A 19,788-nucleotide genomic window follows, 5' to 3' on the forward strand; every position below is an offset into this window, starting at 1 on the left:
ATTAATGAAGTAATATGGTTCAGGGGCACAGCTATGAGGTGGAAGAGGGACAGTGGGAGCCCCCAACATTTGGCTCAGGCTACCTTCCCCTAACAGCAGGATCAGGTTACATCTGAGTCAGCCCTTAAAAGTGCAGCAGTTAGAGGGCCTGGAGGCTCTGGAATCACTGCCAGCCCATGATCCCCTGTGCTTTGAAGAGGGAAACAACACTGCCCTTGGGCTACAACTAACTAACTCCAGCATTTGGAGGTTTAATTTTATGTATTTTCTTAGGCGCCTATTTTCTAACGGTTTTCTCCCATTCTGTATCTATGGGGGAAATGCGAAGTAAATGTTCCCTAATTAATTGCTTATTTCTAACTTGTTTTGTTCCTTTTTACTTCTTTCACTAACGTTGAACACGTGTAATGTCTGAAAATATATATATTTTTTAAATCCATTGAAAATGGGACCATTTAAGTCTTACAAATATTTCCAGAGATGACATATATTATAGAATGTTGCAAAGAAATAAGTTTTCTATGCAGCTTTAGGGACAATTCAGGGACTCAATTAAGCAATGGCAATTTTTCTAAAATCAAAGGGGTTTGTCCTTTTCTCCAGCAGCATTCATGTGAAGATGACACAACAGATGCAGAATTTGCAGCTGTCCCAAACAAAGAAGACAAGTGCACCATCTTCTCCAAATGCAGCCAAACGCTTGTACCGGAATCTCTCAGAAAAGTTGAAAGGAACTCATTCGTCCTTCGATGAAGCATATTTCAGAGCACGATCTGACCGCTGTAGAAAGACTTCTGTGGTAAGTGGCCCACATTTCATAAACTGTTTGTAAAAGAAATCCCAATGGACAGATTCAAGATTCCCAGTGCTGCTTTGATTACTATGTAACATGAAGAAAACGTTCAGATTACTCAAAGAATCAGAGACTCCTGTTAGGTACTGTGGCTATAAGCTAATGATGTGCAATATTGTTGATAACTCTCCAACTAAAAGACGTGCTTGACTTAAACTTCTGCAGCAATCAGGCTTTTTTCAAATGAGATTTCTCCACCATGCTTCATCAATGCATCGTGTTCAACGGAACAGAACCCGGCCATGCTGGAACAGCTGTTAGTAATGAGGAGCTTATTCTTCTGCTGAGAGAGTTAGGACAAATTGAAGAGTTACAGAAGAGATACCCTGAGGTCCCTATTCAGCCATTGTGCGGCTTGGCTAGTTAGCTGGATAAACTTAGCCGGCTAACTTAGCTGGTCATGCTGCTGAATTTATCTGGCTATCTTAAAGTTGGCCAGATAAGTTTATCCAGCTAATTTTAGGACAGCTTTATGGGTTTGACCAGCGTTAGCTGGATAAGTTATCTGACTAACTCTGAATATAGGAGTTAGCTGGATAACTTATTCAGTTTACTCATCTCCTCCTAGTTACACTCCCAGAATGTTCTTAACTTATCTGGCTGAATTCTAGCCAGCTAACTTATGATCCAGCTAGAATTTAGCCGGAGAAGCAACTGAAAGGCTGAATGCCTCAATCAAAATGCATACTCCTCAGAGAAACCTACATTCAAGTAATAAGGCTCTGTTAACTATTCCAACTATAAAAACAGCACGGCTAACACAAGGAAGAAATAGAGCGATCACTATAGCTGGCCCTAAAATATGGAATGAATTACATAAAATCCTTAGATTACTGCAAAATATTTGTGAGTTCAAAAAAGAGCTTAAAACATTGCTTTTCCAAAAAGCATACACTGAATATCAACAAACACAATAACTACATTTAATAGAAAGTAAGAAACAGCATAACTGTAAGGAATAGCAATGTGACTTTACCTATTTTATGTACTTATTTTATTTGGCTCTTAATTTAATTATTTATCTTATTATTAGCACTAATTAATGCATATGATTTATATTTTAATTGATATTTTTTTATTTTTATTTTACCATGATTTTGAAGACCTCTGTTCTAGTTCCTCTCAGCCATCTCTTCTCCAGGCTGAAGAGCTCTAACCTGTTTAGCCTTACCTCATAGGGGAACCATTCCATCCATTTTATCATTTTATTGGTCACTCTTCTCTGTTCCTTTTCTAATTCTGCTATATCTGTTTTGAGATGAGATGACCAGAACTGCACACAAAATTCAAGGTATGTTTGCATCATGGTCAAGGAAAAGAATGGAGAGTAAAACAGAAAATACCATATCGCTCTGTGGTGCGACCTCATCTTGAGTATTGTGTGCTGTTCTGGTCACCACATCTCAAAAAAGATGTAACAGAATTAGAAAAGGTACAGATCAGGGTGACCAAGATGATAGATTGGAACGATTCCCTGTGAGGTAAGGTTAAACAGGTTAGATCTCTTCAGCCTGGAGAAGAGACGGCTGAGGAGAGCTATAAACCCAAAATTAGCTTTGTAAAATTGGACAGGGCCAAGTCAGGAGAAGTAAATTAGACACTCGGTACTGACTTCCAGCACTAGATGCCAAATGTAGGAAACGGAATAGCAGACCTACATTTAGGGGCCTAAACTTAGGCAACTTTTACGCCAAACATTTAGCTGTAATTTCACCTAACTTAAAGCCTATAAAGCTTTCTTTGAATATCAGCCTCTATGCTTTTACAATTCATTTGCATTCTTTGCCAAAGACCTTCACATCTGTTAGTGCTTAAACAAAGATTTCCCACACCTGACCTGGAGATTCCACAGCCGGTTGGGTTTTCAAGATACCCACAATGAATATGCTTAAGATGTATTTGCATATAAAGAGTTTCTAATGTATGCAAATGTATCTCATGGGTAATCATTGTGGAATCCCTGAAAACCCTACTGGCTGTGAAGTCTCCAGGACAGGTTTGGGAACACTGACAAACTATATGATGCACCTAGAACAGTAAAGAATACTGCATTGGCAAGATCCAGGCTTTGAAATATGTTGGTCCTGTGATTTATACCATATTTTATAGGTCAACCTCTAATCACATCTTAACATTGCTGAGGCATTTTTTTTAATTGGATTTGTCTTTTATACTATTGTCTGAAAATATTATAACAAGCATTTTGGGTAAGGCCTTAATTCTAGAATCTTTTCATGAATAATAGTTCACAAAACAGTATTCTAGTAGGGATATACATTTGTTTCTACTTTGCGTCTAAAAGCAATGAAAATGTTTGTATTCATTTTTTTATTAACAAAATCATCTTTTGACGATCACTTTTAACACCAAAGATCAATAGCAATGACTTCGCAGATTTCTTTAATGAAAATCCACAGTCACCTCTGTCTCCAGTGCCGAGGGTCAGCTGGTCACGTCTTCTGTTTCTGCCTCGCCACCCGACGGGAGAACCTACAGATCTTCCTCCTAAGGTATTCCATCCTCCCATTGGCCCAAGGGTTCACAAGCCTGAGCATAACAAACTAAAATTGTAAACCTTTCCCTCATGGAAGGAAACTACCCAGAATGCCTAAAATCGGCAATCATCAAACCCATTTTAAAAAAGAATAATCTAGATCCAGAAAACCCACTGAACTACAGACCCATAATCAAACCTCCCATTCATTGCCAAAATCATTGAGAAAGTTGTCCACACTCGACTCACTGACCATCTATATAAAAACAACATCCTCCTACCCACTCAATTTGGCTTCAGAAAGCAACTGAACACTGAAACCCTTCTACTTGCAATGAATGACTTCGTACTCAAAGGTTTTGAAAAAGGCCAAAGTTACCTTCTAATCCTGCTCGACCTATCAGCAGCCTTTGATACGGTAATTGATTAATCGTCTATCTGAAATAGGAGCTAACAAAACATCCCTTCAATGGTTCTCCTCGTACCTGTCACAAAGATCCTACCAAGTGCTACTTAATGATTCCCTCTCAAAGAAAATCAACCTAAACACTGGAGTTCCCCAAGGATCCGCTCTTTCAGCGACGCTCTTTAACATCTATCTGCTCCCATTATGCCACTTCCTTTCAAATCTGAATCTAACCCACTTCATCTATGCTGATGATATTCAAATATTAATCCCAATAAAAAAATCACCAGAAGAAACATACAAATTAACAGCCAATTACCTAAACAGTATAAAGGATATACTAGCCAACCTAAAACTCATCCTCAACTTCGACATGACTGAATTAATATTACTAGACAGAAAGAACAACTCTCCTCAAATACCACCACTCAACCTCATGAACCAAAATTTGATCATATCTCCAATCAACCATGCCCGCAACCTTGGAGTAATAATTGACAGAGAACTTTCATTCAAAAACCATATATCAACAGAAATCAAAGACGGTTATCATAAACCTCTTACACTCCGTCATCTAAAACCTTTTCTCTCCAACAATGACTTCAGATCAGTCCTCCAATTACTAATTTTCTCCAACATAGACTACTGCAACTCTCTTCTTCTCAACTTACCTCTAAACACCATTCGCCCACTCCAGATCCTGCAGAATGCAGCTGTAAGAATCCTCACAGCAGCAAAAAAGCATGACCACATCACCCCAACACTTATTTCACTTCATTGGCTACCAATAAGATACAGGATTGAATTCAAAGTCCTATCCATCCTACATAAAATTATATATGAAGAACAAGAAAATTGGCTAAGCCCCTACATACAACTACATACCCCAGCAGAAACCTTAGATCAGCAAATAAGGGACTCCTAAAAACACCACCAACGCACTCAAATCAACTCACCTCAACCCAAAAAAGAGCAATCTCCCTTGGTAGCCCAAAACTTTGGAATTCCCTACCGACTAAGCTCAGAACTCAAGAAAACCTAAAAACCTTCAAAAAGGAGTTAAAAACGTGGTTGTTCAACAAAGCATACCAACTCATCCAATGATCAACACAACATCATCGCCCTCCAATCCAACCTCATGAATAAATAAATGAAATTCATCACATCTAGGTTTTCATAAATAAGAAATGAAACAAAAAACTGAACAAAATCCTTACACTTGTTATCCCCTATGCTTAATAACAGTTTGTACTTTGCATCCCTTGTTTAACCCCCTTTATCCCTGTAACCTTATTTTGTAAACCATTATGATGGCGTTATTTTGACGTTTCTGAATATATAATGTATATAAAACTCATTAAATAAATAAATAAATAAATAAATAAATAAATGGTTGTGTGCAGTAAAAGCTTTTAACTGTGTGCATCAGAAGTTTTGCACACAAATTCCGGCATGGGCACAAAATGCCTTTTGTCTGTGTAATTTATGCACTGTACACACAAACTTCCAAAAATGAAAAAACACAATAAAAGAAAAAGAGAATGAAATGAAAACAAATGAAAATCCCCACTCAAGTGAAGCAAAACAAAAATTTTTGGCCTGCACATCCCTTTATTTTAATGCTTTAAGTATTTTTTTTCAGCATTATGTCAAAAGGAGTCACTTAAACATGTATAAGTTAGAGCTTTAATTACAGCATGAATGAAAAGTACTCTATTTGCAGGAGTTGAGGAGTAGATGTGTCAGCACTGGAAATAAAGTGTACTGCATTGCAGTCAAATAACCCAGCATCTTTGTACAATATTTGGAAAGTTGTGTGACTAAATCCCTTCTCAGCTTCGTTTCTGATACTCATTTGCATGATGTGACAAATATTTTAGTCAGTGACCCCCTTCAGTGATAGGCAATCAGTGACAAGGATATGACTCTGCACATGGGTGAATCCAAGTCAAAAATATAAGTGGCTGAATAAGCAGCTGTTTTATGTACCTGTTGCATTGCTGAGGAAGAAGCGCAGTCATGTTGCAAACAATTGGAGTAAAATTAAATAAATGCTAATTAGAAAAATCGGCAAAAATGATCCCTAAATGTAAAGCATTAGGGCACCGGAGATCCTGCTTTCTGAAACTCTCGATCGAATGGCAGGGCTGGATTGACCTCTCTTGCCCCAGTAGGTGCAGGAGTGGATCGATCTTCCCCTCTGAAGGTGGGGGAGATCAATCTCAGAAGCTGTGCAATTAGGAAGGAAGAACCTCCAAAGAGGCAACAAGTTCAATGGGCAGCTTATTCTCCAGTCCTTTCTCTCTTTGGGCTTCCCAGTCAGAAGGTTTACTTAGACTGGTGCCTACTTTTCTAATGTGAAATCCATCCTTTTCTGATTGCAAAATGTATTAACACATGAGAATATTTCCTGATATTATGCCAAAGGTGCACCATGATTTACAGGTAAAGAGCTTTCTGATATAATTATTGCAGGTCAATTCTGCTTTTCTCCCATAGTGCTTAGAGAGTTCATTATGAGGTCCATGTTCAAAAGCCATTTAGATGGATAACTCAAAAGTTCCCTGTACGTACCAGGATCAGTCCAGACTGCTGGGTTATGCCTCCCCTCCAGCAGATAGAGTCAGAGAAAAGCTGAAAAGCACCCCCTAGATATACCGGTGTGCCACCTGCGATCCCTCAGTATTTTCTCTGACTCCAGCAGATTGAGAGGCATAACCTGCGGTCCTGTTCCTTACAAATTTCATCTGTGATGTACAGGTTTTCTTTCGGTCATTTCTTCTAACCCTGACTAGATCAACTGGTTTTCACTCTGTTTAAAAAAAAAAAAAAAATTTAATATATTTCTGACAGAAAGAGGTCTAGTTTATGTTCCTTTGGTTTTCCTTCAAGTAGGTTTTCAAGGCAGGCTTGGCAGGGCATTGCTCGTCTTCCTCGCGGCCGAGGAGAGGTCTTGCCGCGCGGTCGTCGGCCCCGCCTCCCATAGGGAAGGAGGCGGCGGCCATTTTGGAATTGCTGCCATCTGAAGCGACAGCGTCGGAGGAGGAGGAATCCCCTCCTCCCTCACCGCCGGCTTTAAGCCCGCAGGAATCGCCCGATTTCGGAGCCCCCCCCCCCTCCCGACCCGCGGGGGCCATGTTGAAAAGGTCGGCGCCATTTTCTTCTCAGTTTGTGCTTTTAATGCACAAGGCCTACTTAGAAGCGCAGGCGGGTTGGGAGGTCACCGGGCCTTCTCCTCCTAAGTTACCCAGAGCAGCCCCGGATCAGGAGAAAGCAGGGAATTGTTGTCCCCGTCCACAGGGGGGTGCGGGGGTTCCGGTAACTCCGACTCTGGATTCCACTCTGGACATTCCTGATACCCTCGGGGGGGGTGAATTGGATGGTCAGGCCGCCGTGGAAGGGGATGATCCCCAGGTCCTTCGAATATTTGGCAAGGACGAGCTAAATTATCTGATTTCCCATGTTTTGAAAGAACTGGAACTCCCGGTGCCAAACCAGGAAGCAGACACTTCCCTGGGGGATGTAGCTTTGGCAGGTCTCCGGGACCCCCCACAAACTTTTCCTTTTCATCCCAAGCTGTTTCAGATTGTTTCTAAGGAATGGGAACTTCCGGAAGCTTCCTTGAGAGTCAGTAGGGCTATGGATAAGTTGTACCCCCTACCGCCTGAGTCCTTGGACCTTCTTAAAATTCCCAAAGTGGATTCGGCGGTCACGGCCGTGATAAAGCATACTACCATTCCCGTGACCGGGGGCATAGCGCTGAAGGATCTCCAGGATCGGAAGTTGGAGGTCGTATTGAAGTGCATTTTTGAGGTCGCGGCGTTAGGGGTCTGGGCGGAGGTCTGTAGCAGCCTAGTGCAGAGGGCCACTCTCCGCTGGGTCCAGCAGTTGCTCACGGCCCAGGAGCTTCTGCCGGCTGAAGCGGAGCAGGCTAACTGCGTGGAGGCTGCGGTCGCCTACACGGCGGATGCCTTATATGATCTCCTGCGGACTTCCGCTCGCACTATGTCGGCTGCTGTCTCAGCCAGGCGGTTGCTTTGGCTATGGCGCTGGGCGGCGGATGCTTCCTCTAAGTCACGTTTGGGTTCCTTTCCCTTCAGGGGGAAGTTGTTGTTTGGGGATGAGTTGGACCAGCTCATCAAGGACTTGGGGGACAACAAGGTTTATAAGTTGCCCGAGGACAAGTACCGATAGCCACGATCTTTCAGTAATTCCAGAGGCCAGTTTCGGGGCCAACGCCAGTTCCTTGTGGGAAGAGGTGGTTCCTTTCCCCAAAGCAACAGGCGTCGAGGTCGCAATCTTGGACTTCTTCCTTTCATGGCAGGCAGCCTTTACCCCAAACAAAGCTTCTCAATGAAGGCGCGCGGGCCCATTCCTCCCTTCCTCGCATCGGGGGTCGGTTGTCCCTATTTCGGGAGGAATAGGTCAAGATAACATCGGACCAGTGGGTTCTAGAAGTTGTAAGTCGCAGTTACGCATTGGATTTTGCTTGTCCGCTCCGGGATCTGTTTCTGGTGTCGCCTTGCGGTCCTCCGGAAAAGCAGCTAGTCATAGCACAAACGTTGGACCGGCTGCGGGCCCTGGGGGCGGTAATCCCAGTGCCGTCTGCAGAACGTCAGACGGGCCGGTACTCCATTTACTTCGTGGTTCCGAAGAAGGAAGGCACATTCAGACCGATCCTGGATTTGAAGCAGGTCAACAGGGCGTTGCACGTGCCACGTTTTCGCATGGAAACGCTGCGGTCTGTTATTGCGGCTGTCCACAAGGGAGAATATTTGGCTTCTTTGGATCTAACAGAGGCGTATCTCCACATTGGAATCCAGGAGCAGCACCAGAGGTTCCTGAGGTTCATGGTGCTGGGGGACCACTTCCAGTTTTGCGCCCTTCCGTTTGGATTAGCGACTGCCCCCAGAGTTTTCACCAAGGTTCTGGTGGTGGTGGCAGCTTTTCTTCGCCGTCAAGGGATATTAGTCCATCCCTATCTCGACGATTGGCTCATCCGAGCAAAGTCAGAAGCCTTGTGCAAGCAGGCGGTTTGGTTAGTGGTGGATCAACTTCAGAAGCTCGGTTGGATAGTCAACTTCGCGAAGAGCCATCTGGAACTGACTCAGCAATTGGAGTTCCTGGGAGCCCGGTGCGATACCTCGGTGGGCAAGGTGTACCTGCCACATCAGCGGATGGTCAATCTGATGACTCAGGTGTGCAACCTATTAGACCTGCCTCAGCCTACGGCCTGGGAATATTTACAGGTCATTGGACATATGGCTTCTACTCTAGAAATGGTGCCTTGGGCCTTTGCACATATGCGGCCTTTGCAAAGAGCGCTTCTTTCTCGCTGGGATCCCATGTCCGAGGACTACGACATATCGCTACCATTGCTGGAACCGGCCCGGTCCAGCCTCACTTGGTGGTTGAGCCTGGACCATCTTTTGCAGGGGGTGGACTTGGAACCTCCACCTTGGATAGTCGTGACGACGGATGCCAGTCTGTCCGGTTGGGGAGCTGTATGTCAGTCCCGAGCGGTGCAAGGCAGATGGTCCTCTCATCAAGCCAAGTGGTCCATCAATCGCCTGGAGACCAGGGCGGTTTGTCTGGCCTTGCGTCAACTGCTTCTGCTGGTGCGTCATCGAGCAGTGCGAATTCTATCAGACAACACGACCACAGTGGCTTATATAAACAGGCAAGGGGGCACAAAAAGTCGCCTGGTAGTGGCCAAAGCATCGTTGTTGATGGCATGGGCGGAACGTCATTTATCCCATCTTGCGGCCACTCATATTGCAGACGTGGACAACGTTCAGGCGGATTTTCTCAGTCGCCAACATCTAGACCCAGGAGAGTGGGAGCTGTCGGCAGAAGCGATGCATCTCATCATTCGACGATGGGGGGTTCCGCACGTGGACCTGATGGCCACTCGGCTAAACGCCAAAGCAGCGCGTTTCTTCAGCCGACGGCGAGAGCACAGCTCAGAGGGAGTGGATGCACTAGCGCTTCCGTGGCCTCCTCGCATACTGCTTTATGTGTTTCCCCCATGGCCCCTGGTGGGAAGAATATTAAGGCACATAGAGTATCATCAAGGTCTGGTGATTCTCGTGGCTCCGGAGTGGCCAAGGCGCCCGTGGTTCGCGGATCTCGTCAATCTAGCGGTGGACGGGCCCCTGCGTCTCGGTCATCTCCCGAATCTTCTTCGGCAGGGACCGGTATTTTTCGATCTGGCGGATCGCTTTTGTCTGGCGGCTTGGCTTATGAGCGGAGGCAGCTGAGAAAGAAAGGTTATCCGGAAGTGGTGATTTCTACCCTCCTTCGAGCATGCAGGTCCTCAACTACCTTAACCTATGCTAGAGTGTGGAAGGTTTTTGACGCTTGGTGTGGTGAGTTACAGCTTCCTCCCCAGCGGGCTTCGGTAGGTCATATCCTTACGTTTTTGCAGGATGGTTTGAAGAAGGGGTTGGCCTATAGTTCTCTTCGGGTTCAGGTGGCGGGTCTGGGCTACGTGAGGGGCAAGATTGAAGGTTATTCTCTTGCAGGTCACCCAGATGTTGCTCGTTTTTTGCGCGGGGTTAGGAATGTATGTCCCCCTGTAAGGGCTCCATGCCCATCCTGGAGTTTGAACCTGGTTCTCAGAGGTCTTTGTGCTGCCCCATTTGAGCCTATTAAGACGGCCACCTTGAAGGATTTAACTCTCAAGACGGTATTCCTGGTGGCCATTTCATCCGCACGTCGCATTTCGGAACTCCAAGCGCTTTCGTGCAGGGAACCGTTTTTGCGTATCTCAGAATCCGGGGTTTCCTTGCGCACGGTACCTTCCTTTTTGCCTAAGGTGGTATCGGCCTTTCATGTCAATCAGACGGTGGAATTGCCTTCTTTTACGGAGGAGGAGCTCCGCTCTTCTCAAGGTCGGGATTTGAGGCGTTTGGATGTCCGTCGAGTACTCCTGAGGTACTTGGAGGTTACTAATGACTTTCGAAGGTTGGATCACTTGTTTGTTTTGTGGTATGGGCCCAAGAAGGGTCTGCAGGCCTCAAAGACGACTGTCACCCGCTGGTTGAAGAGCGCGATCGCGTCCACCTACATTGGCTGCAGAAAGTCTGTTCCGGAGGGGCTTAAGGCTCACTCTCTGTGTTCTCACGCGGCTTCTTGGGCTGAAAGCCAGTTTGTGTCTTGCCAGGAGATTTGCAGGGCGGCCACTTGGAAATCCTTGCATATGTTTGCTAGGCATTATCGCTTGGATGTTCGTGGTCCATCGACAGAGTCCTTTGGGAGCAGCGTGCTTCGAGCGGGACTCTCTGGGTCCCACCCCATTTAAGGCAGCTTGGGTACATCCCAGCAGTCTGGACTAATCCTGGTACATACAGGGAAAGGAAAATTAGTTTCTTACCTGATAATTTTCGTTCCTGTAGTACCAAGGATCAGTCCAGACGCCCGCCCAAGTCAGTTTACGGAGAGTCCGCTCGTCATTCTATCTGTTCGTTCTTTTGCAGTGATCGCCACCTATAGGTTATAATTGCATGTGTGCTGCAGATTATACGGTAAGTTGTTCTGAGGTTTATTTCTAGTTTAATATATAGGGTGACAGGTTTGTTTCTGTCGTTAGGCAATGTTACTACTTGATCTGGTCAGTGGTTGGCCTACAAAGGTTGGTTTATTGGCGGAAGTGATTAGTTCCTTCTGCTTTGATATCGAATATACTGAGGAATCGCAGGTGGCACACCGGTATATCTAGGGGGTGCTTTTCAGCTTTTCTCTGACTCCATCTGCTGGAGGGGGGGCATAACCCAGCAGTCTGGACTGATCCTTGGTACTACAGGAATGAAAATTATCAGGTAAGAAACTAATTTTCCTTTAGCCGCCTACATGGCAAGTTTGGAAAATTCAGCCATTTATCTGGCTAAATTATGGCTGGATAAGTGGTTATCCAGCCATAATTTAGCCGGATAAAAAAGGGGCATTCCAGAGAAGAGTTTTATCAGGTTAACATAGCTGAAAATTGGGGATATCTGGCTATGTCAGCGGGATAACTTTAGGTCTGCTGCAGAGCTGGCCTAAAGTTATCAACCTTGTGTGGCCAGATAACTTTCTGCTTACCAGGATATCTTTAAAACATATCAGGTAAGTAGCACTAACAGTAAAAAAAAAAAAAAAAAAAATATATATATATATATATATACATCAATGGACCCGAGGCGCAAAGTATTCCTTCCCCATTATTAAATATAAAATTGCTCTGTCTGCCCAGCACCCCAAACATTACCAGTCCCCTTCCACTCCCTTTCCCCATTGTGCAGTAAAAGGTTTCACTTTCACACCCCCACCCCCACAAGCTCAAAAGAGCATGGACCCTCCTCCCTCACCCCTGAACCCCCCCACCATCTCACCCTCTCTGAGGCCCAAAATACATCCCTACCGAGAACAAGGGCCTTCACTTACTTGCTTCCAGCAGATCTTGCGCAGCATCTGATAAGCAGAAAGTTATCCGGCAACACAAGGCTGGATAACTTTAAAACCTAACCGGTTTTATTGACACATAGCCGGTTAGGTTTTAAAGTTATCTGGCTACATGTAGCCAGATAACTTTAGGCTGATATATTCAGTGGGACATTTCTCCTGCTGAATATATGGGACAAGTTATCCGGTCTAATTTTAGCCGGATAACTTGTCCACTAGCCGACCTATTGAATATTAATTGCCTAAACTTAGATGTATAGCATAACATACATTATAATGGCATGAATTCCTCTCTTGCGTTCTTAGTTCAAAGACACATGATTGCAAATGTTTCCAAATACATTTTGGAAAGATTTCTTTTAATACAGGTAGCCATACAATCTAGAAGGAAGCAATGTATAGTTTGTGCAAAGCAAAATTCCCTGGAAAATGGGCCCATTTAAAATTTGTGTTTAAAGTTTTTGCAGTAATGGCCACAGATTAAATAAAGCCTCAATTGTAAAACCATTACTGAGAGATAGAGATGTAACTGAATCACCTGTTTCCAGGTCTTTTCTCATAAAAGAATGTGAAAATATAAACATTCCCCCAAAAATTGCAAAAGTACAGGACCCACATAAGTGACCATTTTTAAAACACACAACTTAGAACAGAGACAAGCATGCGGGTACTATATTGACATTGAGTTATGGGTTACTAGACATTGGAAAAGGTTGCACTCTGATGAATGCCATTCACTCTTTTCTTTCTTGGTTGACTCCCAGAATTTCCAGTGCAGTGAGGCTCTCTTCGAGGCTGTGGAGCAGCAGGATCTGGACGCTGTTCAGATTCTTCTCTATCAGTACACGGCAGACGAACTGGATCTAAACACACCTAACAGCGAAGGCTTAACGCCGCTGGATATTGCTATCATGACAAATAATGCCCCCATCGCCAGGATCCTTCTGAGGACCGGGGCGAAGGAAAGTCCTCACTGTAAGTTCATGAAAAGCAGGTTCGTCATTCATATGAGACTAATGAGAAGTTTATTGTGGAGCGGGCTTTCAAATGATGTTTCATTTTCTAAGTTGGGTGCACTTGGAAGGCTCATGATGTTCTGCAACTAACAGTGGCTAGACCCAAATACAGTCTGAGTGAATTCTATGCAAAGTTACCCGTGCAACTTGGGCAACTGCATCCCACTCCTGACCACTGCTGTCCATGTTCCCGAGGAGTGGGATAAAAATTGTGTTAAACTGTGCAAAATTTAGTAGCAATAGCCACCTTTGCTGTTTAATCAGATAACTTTTCAGTTATCTGTCTAAATGGCTTTTGAATATGGACCTCCTTGTGAATTGGATGCATGCTCCTTGAAACCAGGACTTATTTGAGTATTTTGACATTTAACCTGACATTAGTCAGGTTTGCATAGGGGTCTCAAGTAACAATAAAAACTAAATTTGGTTATAATACCAGTCAGTGATTTCCCATTCAGCTTTTCATTTAACCACATGCTGTATGCACAAATGAAAGATAAATAACACCTCCTTCTCCCTTCTAAATAGATATTAGATTGCAGTTTTCGATCAAGGAATATAGATTGGCTCATCTCTAATCTAAATTTTGTTCATTTTAGCTCTTTCTATGGACCAGTGAATTCCATGACTGTCAGAGGTAGGCCTCAAGAACTCCTGCAAAACTAGGTAGAATTATGTACTAAGCATTTTTCCTATAGACACGAATGGAGCCTCTGCACTAAAACTCACGCTAAACATTTTTTGTCATGCACTAACTAAATATTTTAACATGCATGCCAAAACATGACCTAACAGGCAATGCACTACATTTTTTTGTGCACGCAATAAAAATTAGGTTTAACTGAACATGCATTCCAACCCAAAAAAGTATACGGTCTATATGCTATGTCCACTTGAGTATTCAATTGCATGAGATGACTATAAAAATAGCATACACCTACTAAACTGATCATGCCCGGTACTCTTCCTCATGGCACTATCTCCTTGCTTCAAGCTTGTATGAACATGGGGTTGGTTGTCAGTGCTGAGGTGAGAAATGAGAGAACAGCCCAGGAGAAAAGGAAAGAAGAGCAAAATAAATAGTCCCAGGAGAGGATAAACAGATGCCTACATGGCTTGTATTGTCTTGTACTCCTTTAATGTATGATCTTTCCTTTGCTTGTCCATTGTTCCAGGACTGTGGGTAAGAGGGTGAGCGAGTGAGTGAGTGAGTGCACACTTTTATCTGTCCATCTTCTAATGTCAGTAAGGATCTTGAAAGAACAGGTATGAGAGGACATCTCTGGCAATATAATGAAGAATGGATGGAGTGAACAACTTGGCATGTGGGTGAGCGTGGAAGGAATGTAAGTAGGTATAGCAGGAAAGAGAGGAGGAGTGGTGATAGGGAGCAGGAGATGAAGATGGAGGAGGGAGGAGGGAGATGGAGGGGTAGCCTAATGATTCGAGTAGTGCGCTGCAAACCAGGGAAACAAGGGTTCAAAAATCCCACTGCCACTCTTGATGACCTTGGGCAAGTCAGTATACCCTCCATTGTCTCAGGAAACAAACTTATAGGGAGATTTATCAAGCTGTGATAGGGCGATAATGTGCATTAAACCGTGTATATTGCAAGTTAAATGCTGTATATTGCATGATACAGCCCTATCGCTCGCTATTTGCAACATCGTGCAATGTTTGGGCCAGAAACTTGCCCCTATTACAGTGAGCTGCTTTGCATGTCATTTGCATATATGAATTTTGCAAATCCATGCAAAACAGCTTATGCATACCTAATACTATGTAACTAAAATAATTCAGCTGACTTAGAAATTTTTCAGCCACATTATTTTATCTACACATTTTTCAGAAAAGCTATTCTACCACGGGAGCTCCGAGACTCTACCATGGGTCCTGAAGCACCTGTGAAAGAATTAGAGCCATATAGCCCAACACGTTTCCCCCTCAAAAGTTACCGGGGGTTCATAATAGACCCCCTCGCCTCCACATCAGGGCCACAATTTGAAGTGGCCCTGCAACCAAAATTTAAAAAAATAGAAAAAATATGTTGTGTGGCAATGACCCAGCATGAGTTGTCAGTAGTCAGTCAATCCCAGAATAATAAAACACATTAAACCTTAATATCAGGAAATTTAGAACATGAAGATCTGTGGCTATGGTTGCATCCTTGCTCTCTTCAAGTATTTTCATCCTCTTACTGTTTCTGAATCTCTCTGGCATCTTCTGTTTCTGTCCCTGTCTCCTCTTCCCTATCAACATCCTCTCTCTCTCTCTCTGTCCCCTCTAATTCATTTTCTATCCTTCTCTGCTCTGATCTCCTCTCTCTTTCTCTCTCACTTTCTCCTCTGTCTCTCCCTTTTCTCTATTCCACTCCCCTACCAACTTCTCCTACTCCAGCAGCCATGTCTCATGCATCTTGAAGCCTACAGTTTATGCCGATAACTGAGCCCTTGAAGTAGCATGCACACTAAAAAGCTAATATCTGGTTCAGGGGTGTCTTTAGCTCTGGTGACATGGGGCCCATGCCCCGAGTCTCTTCCTCAATGCCCCAACTCTCCGGCTGCTGTTGGGTGGTGATAAAGAGAGGCTTGGCCACCACAGACCTCAACCCACAGCAGCTCAAGAAAAGGCCATGGCAGGGCTGAGGGGGAGGTCCCAAATGAGAGAGAGAGAGAGTGTGTGTGTGTGTGTGTGAGTGTGAGAGCATGTGTGTGAGAAAGGGGAATCTGTGTGAGAAGATATGTTTATGTTGAGAGAGCATGTGTCTATGTGTATGTGTGTGTGTGTGAGAGAGATTGTGTATATGAGCATGTGTATGTGTGTGTGTGTGAGAGAGAGTGTTAGTGTGTGTGTGTAAGAGAGAGTGTGTGTGAATGCATGTGAGTGAGAGAGAGAGTGTATGTGTATAGCATGTGTGTGTAAGAGAGAGAAAGGAGGAGTGTGTGTGTGTGTGAGAGAAAGAAAGAGAGAAAGGGAATGTGTGTGAGCATGTGTGTGTGTGAGAAAAAGAAAGATAGCATATGTTTGTGTGTGTATGAGAGAGAGAATGTGTGAGATAGCATATTTTGTGTGTCTGTATGTGAGAGATGTATGAGAGCATGTGTGTATGTGAGAGAGAGAGAGGGAGAGATGGAGTGTGTGTGTGAGCATTTGTAAGTGTGTGAGAAAGGGAAATGTGAGAGCATGTGTGGAGGTGTGGGTAGATGAGAGAGAGTATGTGTATGAGAGAGAAAGATAGCATATGTGCATGTGTGTATGAGAAAGAGGGAATGTGTGTGAGAGACAGAGAATTTAAGAGCATGTGTGATTGTGTGTGTGAATGAGAGAGATGTGTGAGAGCATGCGGGCATGTGTGTTTGTGTGTGTGAGAGAGAGAGATGGAGTGTGTGTGAGAGAATGTGTGAGAGAGAGGGCATATATGTATGAAAGCATATATGTGTGTAGATGACAAAGAAGATAGTTTGTGTGGGGCCCCCCACCACTCCCATCTCTCACTTATCCACAGTAATCTCAGGATGACTAGAACTCAAAAGTTGCCAGGTATGGAGAGCAGGGGATTTTTAAAATATTTATTAGGTTTAATTATAGGGTGTTATTTGATGTGTCTGCTCTTTTGAAATATTTTATATATTTTTGGAAACTAACAATTTTTATATGAGTTTTTAATTATTGGATGTTATTCTTTTTATGAGCTGTTCTGAAATGTGTACTTTTTTTTATAAGTATGGTTTTATTATGATTGATGTTTTATTATTCTTGATTTTAAATTGATGTTTTATGACCAATGGTGATGTTTCTTCTTCTCTATTGTTGCTCTGCATACAGAGTCTGGCGGGTTGCATTTTCCAGTTTTTGACTAAACATTTCTGTTTATACTTTATGGTCTCTTTATTCAGTATTTGAAGTGGGTCTGTCTATGTTCTGCATGTGTGACTGAAGTATTCTGTTATTGTGCAGTTTCTGTGTAGGGATCTGTAGCAACCTGATTTGTTCTGTTTTCATAAAAGGAGGTGTAATATTTTTAGTCTTGCCTTTTTATAGATAGGGCTGTTACTGTTTGAGTTTAACAGTTTGTATGTTTATTGTATGGCAGGTTTACTATAGGTTCTGAGTACAGTTTTTGCAGAGTTGTTGCTGTTACTGAGGTAAAACCTGAATTTGAATATTATTTTTCTTTAGTGACTGGTAAGAGTAAGTATCCTAATTCTGCTCTGCACCCTTTGATGGGGTAGTTTGTGTGAACACAAAGTATTGTAGAACTTGAGGTGCAGGGTTTATATTGGGATTCTGTCCTATCTTGTATAAACCCTATACTTTACTCCTATATAGAATTTTTATTGATTGATGATCTCAAATAATTTTAATGGTAGTTTTACTAGAGGTTGAAACTGGCCAGAAGGTCCTTCTGTCTAGAGATGGCCACTGACATTCATGATAAACAAAAAAGGAGAGCCAGGAATCTCCACCCACAAAGCTAACCAAAAAGAAGGAAATATCCCAAAACACCAAAGAGTTTTTGGGGATTTTGCAAATGATTTCACAAATGATGGAGCTGTCCAGGCGGCCCAATTGTTAAAGGGCATGCTGTCAGGCTTGTTGATGCATTATCAAAGTGATGTAATGAGTGCACAGTATACACATATATATATGAAAATATTCCTTGTTGCAAGAGAGGATTATTAGTCACTTTGCTGTTTTTGGAGATTTCCTTCTTTTTGGTTCACTGACATTCATGCCCAGGTATGAAGAGAGCCACTGGATCCCTGCCAGAATATACGATGATACCCTGATGACAGCTTCGAGGGAATGTAGAATAGAGATCAGTTGTATGATGACCAATCTTGTGTTTTTATAGGATTGCCCTTGGTGGAAGGGGTAAGGGAAAACTGTTGATTGTGATTGAGTTAATTATCAAAATCCTGAGGGGAAGGAAGAGGAGGGCTTATATGCCTGTGTCCTGGATCTTTTAGGTATCTAGCAATGCCTCTGATCTGGTCCAAGGCAGAGGTTAATTGTAGGCATTAGCAAGAGTACACTAAAAAAAAGGAGGAGGTGAGCACACCATGCTATTTCCCAAATGCCTGCTAAATCCAAATTTGTATCTGACTTCCTTCATTTATATGCACCTATATGCTAATTTTAGCACATACAGTAACATAGTAACATAGCTGATGATGGTGGATAAAGACCAAATTAGTCCATCCAGTCTGCTTCTTCCAATTAATGTCTTCTGGGATCAGTTTGGAATGTACACCTGGCCTTAGTACATAGAATGGTAGTCCAAGTATATGCTAAACTAAACTTTCGTGCAGAGCTGTAGCCTATGGCCAAGTGAAAAACTGCGCCTTCACCCATTACACAACACGACACCACGAGTTGGGAGACTGTTCAATGTTTGTACAGCAAGGCCCATGGCCAGTGCAAGGGTATTAGAGGCCCTAGGAAAACTTTACAGCCTTGCACCCCCCAACCCCTTCATATACAATCGACACCCTTCCTATAATGGAACTAAAAAAATTAACTGAAATAGCTGCCCCTAAACTAGCAAAAATCATAAACCTATCTCTCAAAAAAGGATCAATGCCTGGCATCCTGAAAGGGGCTATTATTAAACCAATCATTAAGAAAAAAAAACCTGGACCCCCCAAAGCCTGAATAACCATGGACCAGTATTGAACTTACCACTAATAGCGAAACTAATAGAGAAAACAGTCCAAAAACAATTATCAGAACACCTAGAAAGCAACAACATCCTGTATCCTGCACAGCACGGATTCCGCAAACATTATAACACTGAAACACTACTACTAGCACTGTCAGGCAATATTTTAAGAGGCTTTGACAGCAGAACACATTGCATCCTTGTTTTATTAGACCTTTCCTCAGCATTCGACAAGGTGAATCATGAAATATTGATTAAAAGACTCGAAGAAATAGGGCTGCACAGTAACACACTAGCCTGGTTCAAATCATATTTAAATAACAGATATTTTCAGGTACAAATCAAAAACACAATATCAGAGAAAGTAAATTTACAAACAGGAGCACCACAAGGATCAGCATTGTCCGCAATACCTCCTCCCGTTATGCCACCTACTAGCAGGCCTTGGAATCATATACTATATATATGCAGATGACATACAGCTAATCTTACCCATTGATGACACAATTGAAAAAACAATCAAATTAGCCAATATGTATCTAGACATAATCAAACAACTATTAAACCAAATGGAGCTAGTGATAAACATTGATAAAACCGAATTCCTGCACTTGGAATGAAAAAACATAAACCCAATTCATTCACCATTAACGATTAAGAATAACCAAAAAGTAGAATTAGCAGAAAAGGTACGTAACCTAGGTGTTATAATAGACTCTGAACTAAACCTGAAACAACACATATCACTGAAAATAAAAGAGGGATACGCTAAACTAAAGGTCCTCAGGAAGTTAAAACCTTTATTAACAGTATCAAATTTCCGAAGTTTTACAAGCACTAATTTTCGCGAGCACTGACTATTGCAACACCCTGTTCCTAGGACTACCGCAGGTGACAACACAACCTCTTCAAATA

At 43.0% G+C, this 19,788-nt stretch overlaps 1 protein-coding gene across 1 annotated transcript in view; it reads left to right on the plus strand.

Moving 5' to 3' along the window:
- The first annotated feature begins 619 nt into the window (after positions 1-619).
- The window catches only part of ANKFN1 (ankyrin repeat and fibronectin type III domain containing 1), a 170,035-nt gene continuing 150,866 nt past the window's right edge, over positions 620-19,788 (plus strand). The window contains exons 1-2 of the mRNA XM_029600691.1: positions 620-799; positions 12,960-13,170. Coding sequence (XP_029456551.1) covers positions 620-799; positions 12,960-13,170 — 391 coding nt within the window. The remainder of the gene's footprint in view (positions 800-12,959; positions 13,171-19,788) is intronic.

The sequence above is a fragment of the Rhinatrema bivittatum genome, chromosome 4, assembly GCF_901001135.1.
Source record: "Rhinatrema bivittatum chromosome 4, aRhiBiv1.1, whole genome shotgun sequence".
Classification (NCBI taxonomy): domain Eukaryota; kingdom Metazoa; phylum Chordata; class Amphibia; order Gymnophiona; family Rhinatrematidae; genus Rhinatrema; species Rhinatrema bivittatum.